Source organism: Astatotilapia calliptera, chromosome 3, assembly GCF_900246225.1.
Source record: "Astatotilapia calliptera chromosome 3, fAstCal1.2, whole genome shotgun sequence".
Classification (NCBI taxonomy): domain Eukaryota; kingdom Metazoa; phylum Chordata; class Actinopteri; order Cichliformes; family Cichlidae; genus Astatotilapia; species Astatotilapia calliptera.
In genome coordinates, this window is record NC_039304.1 from 6064134 (window position 1) to 6076330 (window position 12197).

The 12197-nt window shown below is 42.1% G+C and overlaps 1 protein-coding gene across 1 annotated transcript in view; it reads right to left on the minus strand.

The window, feature by feature from the left end:
• Positions 1 to 12197, minus strand: part of zanl (zonadhesin, like) — a 37616-nt gene that overhangs the window by 4676 nt on the left and 20743 nt on the right. Inside the window, 24 exon segments of the mRNA XM_026151136.1 lie at positions 356 to 499; positions 917 to 1052; positions 1135 to 1337; positions 1720 to 1850; positions 2110 to 2271; positions 2546 to 2741; positions 2834 to 2963; positions 3054 to 3301; positions 3399 to 3543; positions 3725 to 3933; positions 4012 to 4283; positions 5247 to 5374; positions 5554 to 5718; positions 5821 to 5967; positions 6058 to 6155; positions 6256 to 6400; positions 6486 to 6694; positions 7458 to 7634; positions 9238 to 9332; positions 9635 to 9743; positions 9849 to 10026; positions 10533 to 10780; positions 10943 to 11087; positions 11720 to 11922. Coding sequence (XP_026006921.1) covers positions 356 to 499; positions 917 to 1052; positions 1135 to 1337; positions 1720 to 1850; positions 2110 to 2271; positions 2546 to 2741; positions 2834 to 2963; positions 3054 to 3301; positions 3399 to 3543; positions 3725 to 3933; positions 4012 to 4283; positions 5247 to 5374; positions 5554 to 5718; positions 5821 to 5967; positions 6058 to 6155; positions 6256 to 6400; positions 6486 to 6694; positions 7458 to 7634; positions 9238 to 9332; positions 9635 to 9743; positions 9849 to 10026; positions 10533 to 10780; positions 10943 to 11087; positions 11720 to 11922 — 4023 coding nt within the window.

A 12197-nucleotide genomic window follows, 5' to 3' on the forward strand; every position in this document is an offset into this window, starting at 1 on the left:
TATTAAGTCAATATTTTATATGATACCTCTTATCTCGACATTATATTGTCACTTTTCTGGGTTATATCAACCACGGACATTATAATTCTACTTTAGTCCAGAACGCCGTGTTGGCTAATACCTCTGATATCAGCTGATCCTAGTGCAAACAGATCTTATGATGATAAACAGTGAAGTATGAGACATCTAGCTGAACGTTAGTTTTTCAGTGTTAGATACTAAAATGTTTCTGTGTTTAGTCTTGCATCCACAAAGACACACAAAGACATCGCAGACACAAAGAGTAGTATAGAAACAGGAAAGTTCACGAGGAAATGTGACAGCTTTAAAGAATGAAGTCATGTTTCAGTCGTACCAAGTCCTCCACCGGTGGGTGGCATCACTTCCATCTCACAGTTTGTGCCTTCAAAGCCTTCTGCACACAGACAGGTGTACGTGTTGTTGCCTGAGTCCTGACATGTGCCTTCGTTCAAACAGGGGTAATTGAGGCAGGGACTTGCTGCAAGAAGACAAAAATAGGTGTTGTTGTTGACAGTTTAATTTAGTTCATTTCTCAGTTAATTTGTAAGATATTTTATTCACAACAGGAAACACATAATCACGGAATTAAACTGAGAATCTATAAAGTTTTAGGAAAAAACGAGGTAATTGTGAAAAAACATCAGTTTTTTAACAGCTGTCCATAAACAGCTGTGAACTGGGACCAGTTAGTGGAGTGAATGTTGTCCCATTCCTGTTTACTGTGGGATTAGAGATGCTCCATGGTCCTGGATTTTCTTTGTTGTATTTTTGCTTTTATGTTATCAGCCTGGACTGCACACAGACCAGTTCAGCACCCAGACTCTCCCACACAGCCCTGCTGTATGATTGTATGATTCAAAATACACAGTGCTCAAACACTTGCATGAACACGTACCTTTGTAGCAGTCACGTTTGAAGTTGTAGATGGTGCACACGTAAGCGTCCTGGCAGGTCTTCGGCTCACACACAGCACCGGTACTGCTACACTCACAAGACTGAGAGCAGTCCTCGGTCACAAACTTCTCTTTGAGCTGCAGGATGGAGAGATATGAGCGCACATCGTCACGTGGTCACATAGATACACAGTCACTCGTGTAACTGAAGGCCACTTACAGGGTAGTATCTGTTTAGGAAGGTGCAGCCACACTGTGCATATGGCACACAAGTCCCCTCACTCATAACAAAGCCGGCGGCACACTGGCAGCCTTCGACACACGAAGTGACTTCACACTCCGAGGGTGCTGCCAGGTTGGCGCAGGAGGCGGGGCAAGATGACATGCAGGGGGAGTAAGTGCTGTTGGCGGTGCAAGAGAGGACTGGGAAAGAGAAACGTGATGTTATTTACAGCAAACCGTTCGACAGAATGTAATTCTTTGTTTTGCAAATGTGTCTTAGTTCAATGCCTCACGTTTACAGGAGATTTGATAATGTGCAAGAGTATCTATATAAGAAACTATAAAGAAGAAATAAGAAACTGTAAACTATATAAGATGAATACAAACTGCATTACCACATATCTGTCTCAGTGAGGACAGCACATTACAATCTGCGTTTTCTGACAGTTTTGGAATGCAGTTTGTTTTTTTTTTTACTTCAAATTATGAATACAAACAAAAACACACAACAGGTGGAGTGAGGAGATGGACTCTGAACTGTTTGTCTTCCCACATGATGTGAATGAAGGGCAGCATTTCTTACCGCAGTCCAGCTGCTGCCTCCACAATCCTAATGTAACTCCAGCCTGTTGACAAGCTGCTGCATATGCTTCATAACTGGCACAGCGCATAGCTTCACTGCCTCCCTCAGCACACAGGTCAAACAGACAGTCACTGAAAGGACAAACATGAGCACAAGCAAAAAGCTCACACATGCACGTTGGTTCATACAGCTGCTGTCATGTGTTATATTGAATATGTCTTGATGCACGCTCAATCATCCAGGTACGTAAATCCCAAAAGGCTGATTCTGTTCATCTAGACGTTGCGTTTTTCAGATGAATTATATCGATTATGCTCAAGTTAACATTGTACTGAAATGTGTCCAGAAGACAGCTTCATACATATCCCCACTTAAGTGCAGACTACTTACTCCTGGTAGATTTGGGGTGACACGGTGGCATGGCAGGCAGCAAATGGCCCACTGGAATCAGACAGCGCCCCGCACTTCGTCGGGCTGTTGTAGTCGCTGAGCTGTGACTGAGAGCAGTCTGACACCTCGAACCCTGAGTCTGGATCAGTCTCTGCTTCTTGTCTGGAGACAGAGAAACTGTTGTGTAACAGCCGTGTGTAACATGAAGTTTAGTTTCCACAAAAACTGTAACATGAAACGAGCCTATTCCGTTTGAAGATTTTCTTTTATCAAGCACTTAACAGGCAGACAGACTTGGGCCAAGCTCTGCTAATTATTGTCGGGCAGCAATAATTATCTTTATTTTATAACATAAGGCAGTTTTCTTTAACAACAATATTCTCTGTTAAATAGTGACAGAAATCTGTAGAAGCAGTGAGCCTGGTTGTAATCGTACCTCAGTGCACGGATAGGACGGTCCAAGATCCTAAGTCTGTTGGCAGGTCGATCATTGACCTTCCAACTATCTCCAAATTCTTTAAGATCCCTGACTACTGTCCCATCTGGCTTCATGTATTCATTTCTGGTGATGCCATCATAGTTCCCACACAGTCCTCTAACAGAATTCTTATAGGTACCAGGAAGTATGATTTCTGATACACAAACAGAGAGACATAAGAGGAACGTGAACAGATTTGTACAAAAGCCTAAGACGTTCTCAGACAGAACTGTCTTCTTCTTTTACCTCCTCGACTGTTGCCATCAAAGCGTACAGTGAGTCCAAAGTCAGTGGTGAGCTGGATCTGCCTGGAGTTCCTTGTGATGGTCAAACCATCAACTGGTGTGAGAGGAGGTGTTACATACTCCCCGTTGACCTACAGGAGATCAGGTAGGATTGCGTTACATCATTTTTACCATTAGAAATGCATGAAAACCTGCTCTTTTTTAACAAAGTGTCAGCTGACCAGGACAGTCTTCTTCTGCAGGAATTTAACATTGACACCGTAAACATTGATGTCCATCTCCTCCAGGAACGACACCCTCTTGTTCATTCCACGTCTAACGTTCTTTCCTCTCACCACCAGGGGCGTCAGGGAGCTCGACAGGTTGTGACCCAGAGCAAGTTCATAGGTGTCGACACCTTGGAAATGATGCTTGAAGCCATCGAATGTTAGGTAGTGAGGATCCCCACAGATGCTGCACTGATTGAACTCTAACGATGGTGGAAAATGGGAGGATTCATGGTCAAAAACCACAGTCATTTTTGTTACTTTGCTTGTTTATTAAGGTTTGAAGTCTCTCAAACTCACCGGTGGGTCTGCAGTAGCGGTTTCCATTCTTGTCCAGGTCACACAGTGAATTCGAATTACAGCTGTGGTCCTCACATCTGACTTCACCACCAGGGTTACAGGTACACGACTCAGTGCATTTATCTGTTAGCCACAAATCTCCTACCTGTGGGCGCACACACAGACATGCATGGGACTGGTTATACCTGGACTTAGAATAAAGGGTTTTCAATATGCTAATATTAAATCCTCATAGCCTCTGTGTACTTTTGAGCTCAGGATTTTCTATTATGGAACATCCCACTGAGTCCATCATCTAGCAACAGTACGGGCAGTACTGTACTCACATCATGGTACTCCCTGTTTGAGTCCAGACAGCCACACTGGTCCAGAGTAACACACTTGCCGTCACTGAGGACGTAACCAGCATTGCACTGGCAGCCCTCGAGACAAGTAGTTGGAGGCAGATGGCAGAAGACAGGGAAGAGGTCAGAGCACGTGGGAGGGCAGGGGGCTGTGCAGTCTGAGTAGTGGCTGTTAGGAAGACAGGGCAGGGCTGCAGAGAGGGACGAGAATGAGGTAAGACAAACAATAAATTCAAATCTTTATGTGAATCTTTGTTACTGTAACTCACGGCAAAAGCTGCTGTTTCTCCAGCTGATGGTGACACCGGCACTCTGACAGGCCTGGGCATATGCCTCCACGTTGTCACAGAGCGTAGTCTGCATGCCGTCATACTCGCACATGTCATAGACGCAGTTAGCCAGGAAAGCCTCAGGGGGCACTAGAGCGTGGCACGGCTTGAAGTTATTGGAGAGAATGACCCCACCACACTGAGCCTCATACAGCATCTCTTCTTCTTTGCTACACTTTGGGTGGATGTCTGGACGGGTGTCTGGCTGACAACTGAACAGAAGAACATTTGGATCAGGGTGTAATTTCGCCAACATGGACAGCATACATTTGATTCATTAGAGTAACCACTATCTGGAACCAGGGGTGTTTTGCGTGTTTGGTGAATCTGGAGACCACTACTATCTTTAAGTCTGACGTCCAAACTCCGCTGCAGGTCCCAAAGTCAAACGATCACTGCAGCATCACTGAGAGTTAAAAACTGTCTAAATTCTTTCATCTTTAATAAAATGATCAGCGTTGCTGCTTTACCAGGTGGAACAATTAAGTTTAATGTCCAGGAATCCATGGAAACCGAATTTATGAAATGTAATGGAGTTAGAAGTTAGCAAGCAGTTAGCTCGCTAGTTTCCATCTATATGTAATATAGCATGTTTGAATGAGGGATTTCCAAAATGTACAGCTCTGCTATCATTTCCAGCATAAATGAAGACAGAAAACTAAACAGCAGTGGCGTTTGTAGGCTAGCTGGTATATAATCATGTGCTACATGTTTATATATCGCTTTTTCCACTCGATAAAAGTTAACATGAGGGTTCCAGATGGTTAGGGAAAAATGCAATCGCATGGCAGGATGCTGTAAACGGACCAAACTTCAGTCAGGAGAACAACTGAGATAATCCATCCACAATACGAGGTTAGTCATTAATGTACTGCTGCATGGGCTGGGCTGTAGTTACATGTAAGGTTTTAAAAACTGAGCTTTAAAATGAACAGTGGTAAAAAAACAGAAAAGAAAAACAAGAGAAGCCGACTGTTTTTAGGGGCTTGTTCAGATTAAATAGAACAAGATACAAAGCATTAAAACATGTTAAAAACACAACAGCCTTATTAAACGCAGAGTAGTTTGGACCTGGAAGCAGGATTCAACATGTCATCACTTAAAGACCGGATAGAGTTACAACTAATATCCGCATAACAACACTAAAAGTTGTTCACTGGTTGTTACCCACTGACCCAGGATCACTGTCTCCATTTGATTTCCAGCTGTTTCCCAGTTCAATGTCATCCTTGGCTGGTTTCTTGTTGGGCATTAGGTTGTCATCAGAGGGGTTCTGGTTGTAGTTTCCACACATGCCACACACCTGGAGAAGAGGCCAGTGGAACAAGGTTATTGCAATGTTTCTGTAATATACAGCAGAGCAGCTACTACAAGCAGCCATGACTAGCATACACAATTTGTAATTTTTAATTTCCTCATGTGACTTGACATTGAAAGAGTTGTGATGCAGACACTAGAAAACATGGTCTTAATTTCTGATACCTTATCAAAATATTCTCCTGGAACAGTGATCTCAACGTGATGGACTCCGTCAAATTTCACCTGTAGACCAAAGTTTGTGTCCAGCAGACTATAGGCTCCACTGGTTATCACTTTAGCTCCAGCCAAGTCAACGGAAACTGGGGTTTTCACCCGCTGTCCGTTCACCTGAGCACAGAAAAGTGAAATCATGTCAGCTGCTGATTGTTTCAGTATGGCGTAGTTCCTCTATATTTGAATGTCTGTAAAATCATAAACTATGTCACATACCAGAACTCTGCGGCCCTTTTGCAGTTCAATAACAGTGCCAGGGTACAGGGTGACTTTCACAGAGCGAACATATGATGCCTCTGGTTGACCACGTTCCTCATTCTTAGCCACTATGTTGAAAGGAGTGACTTGGGTGGCGTTGCACACCTTTAAAATAGTGTATATTTTGTTTTCAAAGACAAAACAGCGCCACAGGAATATCTGTTGTGTACAAAGTAAGTTAAACTGCTCCCATACCTCCACCAGAGTATATGTGCAAGTTCCCATGAACGTATGCATCACACCATCAAAAGTGTAGTAGTGCGGATCTCCAGCTACATGACACACTCCTTTACCTGAGGTCGGATATGAGACTCGGTAAAAGGGCAAAAACATACACTGACACAGCTTTAGGTGACGTGAACATGTAATTATCCAGCCCTTCGTTCAGTTTACCTGTAGAATGACAGCCTAGTACTCCTTCCACCACTTTGCACTCCTGTGCAGGGCTGCACTGCCAAGACTCACAGCTGATGTTGTTGTTTCCAGCACACTTGCATTGCTCTGAGCAGTCAGCCTTTGTGAACCAAGTGTCTCCAACCTAAACATATACCAAAAAAGTTTAATGCACCCTTACATAAAACACAATTTCTTGCAAAAAGGAAAATCTCCCACTGCACACCCACCGGCCTGTATTTCCCATCACCATCAGTGCATCCACACTGGCTGATTGGGACACATTTGTCTCCGCTGAGGATGAGGCCAGTGTCACAGATGCAGCCCTCCACACAGGGAAGATCGCAAGAGCCGCCGTGTCCTGCAGGGTTCTGACAGCTCGGCTGAGGACATGCAGGGCCACATGAGGTGTAATGACTGCCTGGGGGGCACTTCAGAGCTGGAGGGAGTCAAGCAATTTTTAGGGTTGTTTGTAAAAATGCACAACAGTTGTTACATAGCTATAAACAAAAAGAAGGTTGTATTTGTCTACAGGAAACATGTTACAGCAAAACTCATAAAGTTTGTGTACAGCATTTCTTTTTGAACCATTGTTGGCCCCTAACTCAGAAGAGGGACAGTTTTGGTGCTCGCAGTGGAATTATCTAAACGTTGTGAGAGATGTAACCTAGTGAAAGTGAAACAAATGAGAGTATATAGTTTAAACTGCACTATTTTCACCAGGATATTTTTCTGAAAAAAACAAACAAACAAATATTGGTAAATTTTCTTGAAATCTGGGAGGGTCTGGAATGTCCACTATATGTTTCTGTGGACCAATAAACCTTTGTGTTTCCCATAAAGCGGCATATAAGCATTATTCCTTAGCACCTAAAAATCAAGCGTATGTAACCTCTGTTAGACAGCAGACGCTGCAGTTTTAAATGGAAATATAAACTACGTACTATAATGTAACTAGTAGTAAAGAAAGTGGAAGATGACCTGGGTGTATTGGACAAATCATGGGGATTTTCTTACTTTATACTCAACTTTTTATATTTAAACTGATCATTTTGTCACGCTCAAAATGAAGGCACTGATTTCTCAGGGAAACATCTAATATTGTTATTATTACTTTAGTAATACGTTTGGTAGCAATGGAAAAAGTATTACTTAAGATCCTATTTTTTCTCTATACACACACAAAGAAAAACAGGACTCACGACAGAAGGTGTTCGTCCTCCATTCGATGGGGACTCCTGCAGCAGCACACATGTCGGCGTAGGTCTCTATGGCCTGGCACAGAGCCACGGTCTCACCTCCAGTGGCACACATGTCGAATACACAACTCTCAAAGTATGGCTCAGGGGATACAACAGAGTGGCAGGGCTTAAAGATTCCTGAGGTTAAGATCAAAGATAGAACAAAGTGTAGTTGAAGCGACTGCTTGGGGATGATTTTCACCACATTGTCTAGCCTAACAGTGATATATATCAGAGAGGCCAGCCCAAAAGTTTTAAGGTAAATGTAAAGATTGTTTAATATATGTGAGACATATACAAAGTGGGAAAAAGGCATGAAGGGCTTACTTCAGCTAACAGCACATATCTATATTTCACATCACCAAACCAATTGGTTGTTTTACTGCATGTATACGTCATATCATTTCCCAAGCATCGCTTCCACAGTTCCTGGCTTGTGCTGAGAGCCATGTTTTGTCTACAAGGGTGCTGAAGTCATCAAATGTCAGTGCTTAATAAGATTAAGTACACTCTGTAAACCAGCATATTGTTTCAGTGGAGGAGTTTGTGTGTTCTAGTCACGTGCTTGTGACAATACAAAGCATCATATAAGAATCAGTCTATTTAGTATTTACAGGCATCCAACAGGTACCTGCGGGCCAAATGGAGTGAAAGGCAGTAGATGAAAAAGGAGGAGTTTGGTGAGTCCATTAAAATGGCAAACAATCCTCAATCCTACAGTCAGGTCTTCTGTAATGGAAGCAGAGTCTGTGCACCAACTATAAGGGATCACATTTCTCACCCTCCCTGGGAAAATCAGTGGTAGGCTGCCAGGGGCGGCCTTTCTCACTGATTCTGTTCATAGTTTTTATGTAAGAATATCTCGGCACAGCCAAGTAATGAAGGCTGTCCATTTGGTGGCATCAGGATTCCATCTTTGCCTTTTGCAGATTTTGTTGTTCATCACATGGTGAGCTCCAGCTTCCACTGGAACGTTTCGCAGCTGAGTGTAAAGCGAGAACCTCCAAGTCCAAGACCACGGTTCTCAGCCAGATAAAGGTGGAGCACTCACTCCAGGTCAGGGATGAGTTCAGGGGTCTTGGGATCTTGTGCATATGTATTATTGTAGGGTCTACCTTTCAATATAAAGTGCCTTGAGGCAACTGTTATTGTGATTTGTGGCTGTACAAATAAAATTTAATTGATTTGACAGACGGATTGGGATAGCATCTGGGTAATCTATGATCCTTCCCTGACCTACGGTTCAGAGCTCTGGGTAGCGACCGAAAAAAATGAGGTTATGTACATAAGCGGCGGAAATGAGCTTCCTTCGAAGGGTGGCTGGGCTCCAAGATAGGGTGAAGAGCTTGGAGTAGAGTGGCAGCTCCTCCACATTCAAAGGAGCCAATTAGGTGGTTCGGGCATTGACTAGGATGCCACCTGGACACATTTGAGTTAAGGTATTCTGTGATTGAAGGAGGCGGGTCAGTTCCAGGACTTGTTGGAGTGAGAGATCGCTGGAAATATAACTTATTAATGTCAGAAGAGCTGACTAGGATGAGGAAAGTCTGGGCTTGTCTCCTTAAACTACTGCCCCCAGGACCATAGATGGATGGATGGATGGATGGATGGATAGATAGATGGGTAGATGATATTAGACTATTAGTTGTAATGATAACATTCTTTTATGTGTGCGTGTGTGTGTGTATCTTAGTGAGAGAGCGAGAGAGAGCGCGTGCACACACATATGTGTTTTTCATACCGTTGGGATCAGTGATCATGCCACAGCTGGTAGGCTTCGTGGCCTCTTCCTCCACCTTTACATCACAATCTTCTTCTTCTGTACCATCAGTACAGCTGAGAGGAAATGGGAGAATTCATTGCAATGGAGTCAACATGTTTGTGCTTGGTAATTCTAAGGCTAAGATTAGCAGGAGACTGGTGACATGTACAGGACAATTTCTGGGAAGAACTTGAAAAGTTTAATAGCGATATTTAATGCAGACGTAGCAGTCAAAGCCGAATGACAATGAAATAAAAGGAACTTAGGAATAAAGTAGGATCAACAATTCTTGTATTGACATAATGATGAAGAAATGAAAATCTACAAATAGATAAAATTAAAGGTCTTATATTCTGTTTTCTGTAATGTGACTCACTCGGGGTCTGAGTCAGCAACCTGCCAGCTGTCTCCTAGCTCATTGGTGTTAGCAGCTGGTGTGTTATCTGGTTTCAAGTTGTCATCGTTAGGGTTCCCATTGAAATTTCCTGTGGAGACAACAGATATTCAAAATCACTCTATTTTAATTAGTCAAATCCTGTGTTTTATTCACTTAGTAAGGAACAACAGCAAATAATTGCACTGGCTCTTACCACACATCCCACAGAGTAGGCCATTGTAGGAAGTTGGCAAAGTGACATCAGCATGATGGTTTCCATCAAAACGCACCCTCAGATTAAAAGATGTTTCTAAGACAACAAACTTTCCACTCAAGTAGATCTTAACTCCCCTGATGGAGGTAACAGGTGGAACAACCGCAGTGCCATTGACCTGACAACAGCCAGAGATCACAATATTATTGCCAGAAAAACACAGCTTATTATGTGTACTTGTTCTTTGTTCCTCTACAGTAGACTTTTCCTTTAAATCAACCATCTTTATATACAAATGCAGCAGGGGACAGTTTCCACCTTCTACTGAGACGAGGCTGAATCTGTTATTAAAACACATGTTAGGAAAACACATTCAGTAAAGAGGCTGCTATAAATATAGCTTTGTTATACTTGCATTCTGTTGATTTAAATTTGGTGGAGAACTAGTTTAATTTTTTAAAAATTGTGTTTTATTTTGACTGCTGCAGATTATAAAAATCTTAAATCTGATTATGAAGAGATTTAAAGAAAATCTTACAAGTGGTTCTTGTTCCAATAGGTCTAGGCTGTACATATTGGCCTTAAAATTATTCAGTTGGTAGTAAATAAAATGGGTAAAAGCACTAAGATAGCAAACAGAGATACTGTTTATTGTATGAGTGACTGGAAGAACCCTCTGCCTACCTGGACCGTGTGTCCCTTGCCAAGGATGACAGTGATACCATTCACATTGATCACCACAGCCCTCACATAGGAAACCTTCTTATTACTTCCTCTGTGCTCATTCTGGGTATGGACCGTGAAATGTGGCAAGCCAGAGGAGACATTGCAGAGTTTGGTCAAGGTGTAGGAGCATGAACCCATGTAATGGTGAGTACGTTTATCAAAGGTTATGTAGTGAGGATCACCAGAAACTGAGCAGATACCATTTCCTGAACAAAGAAGGCAGGGAGTTACTTTATCATTTACCATGATGAGCAAAACAAATGCAGATTTCAGTGGAACTATATAAAATGGATAATGCACTGAGATGTCAGATATGTTAAATGAAATAATAATCTTTAGATGTATGTGAAGCTGTGTGATTAACATACCCAGAGGGTGGCATTCATATTCTCCATCTTGTAGTTGGCAGCTCTCAGTAGTTGGGTTACAGCTGGTGTTATGACACTGTAGCAGACCTCCACTGTGACACATACACTTTTGTTCACAACCCTCCAAGTACCAGTCATCGCCCACCTGACAAATGTACACAGAATGCAAAAAACAATCAAAATTCTGTCATGTAATTCTCTCTTATACATCACACGAATATAAAGATAAGATAAGATAAGATAACCTTTATTAGTCCCACACGTGGGAAATTTGTGGGAAAGATCAAAAATGATAAATAAATATATAAATATAAATGTATCAAAATGTATATAAATATACATTTGGATGCAAACCAGGGATTCTGTATGCCACTAACTAATTAGGCCAACCTTTACTCATTTATTTATTGATTTTGGGCTTGCTAATTGTGGTGGCACCAGTATGTAAATGCTGTGACATAAATACAAATTCTATAACACCAGTGTCTTTTAAATTCAGGCAAAATACAGCATAATAAATATAACCTGTGCTTGATAAGTTGAAAGTAAAAATCTTTGTTGTAAAACCAATATTTGTGTGCCAACAGTTCACTGCAGTCTATGCACCCTTAATTTAGTTGAGTTTTAATTTCTTTTGTACTGTAGGGTCTTTGTGTCTTTTGGCGTCTCTCCTGTTGAAGTCATAAAGAGAACTGAAAATGATGTTAGCATGAGCTTAGCACATTTTAAAGGTAAATGGAATATGGTTTTAATTGTTTGGAGGCTGTTTCCACTTACAGGGTGATAGGTTCCACTGGGGTCCACACAACCACAGTCTCTCAGTTCCACACATTTGTCATCACTGAGAATGAAGCCAGGGTTACACTCACAACCCTCTACACACACTTCCTCACAGCCAGGTGGTCCCACCACACCAAGACATGTCTCAGGACATGAACTCACACAAAGGGAGTAGGAGCTATTGGGAGGACAGGTCAGAGCTGTGTGGACAAACACAGGGATGAACAATAATGAGAGGGAACAATGGTGGACAAATAGCAACAGAGAAGGGAGTGGGGAGTAGGATGATTCAAAGACAGGGCACCTACGTATCTCATATTGATTTAACTCAGTGTCATAAATGAAAGCAAGGATAATATTAACTGCATTGAATATTTTACATTGGTTTCAGCATTGTGCACTGTATCTTAAACTCTCCTCCCTATACAATTATAAATATGATTATAAGTTCAATTATAATGTTGGTGAGCAGGAT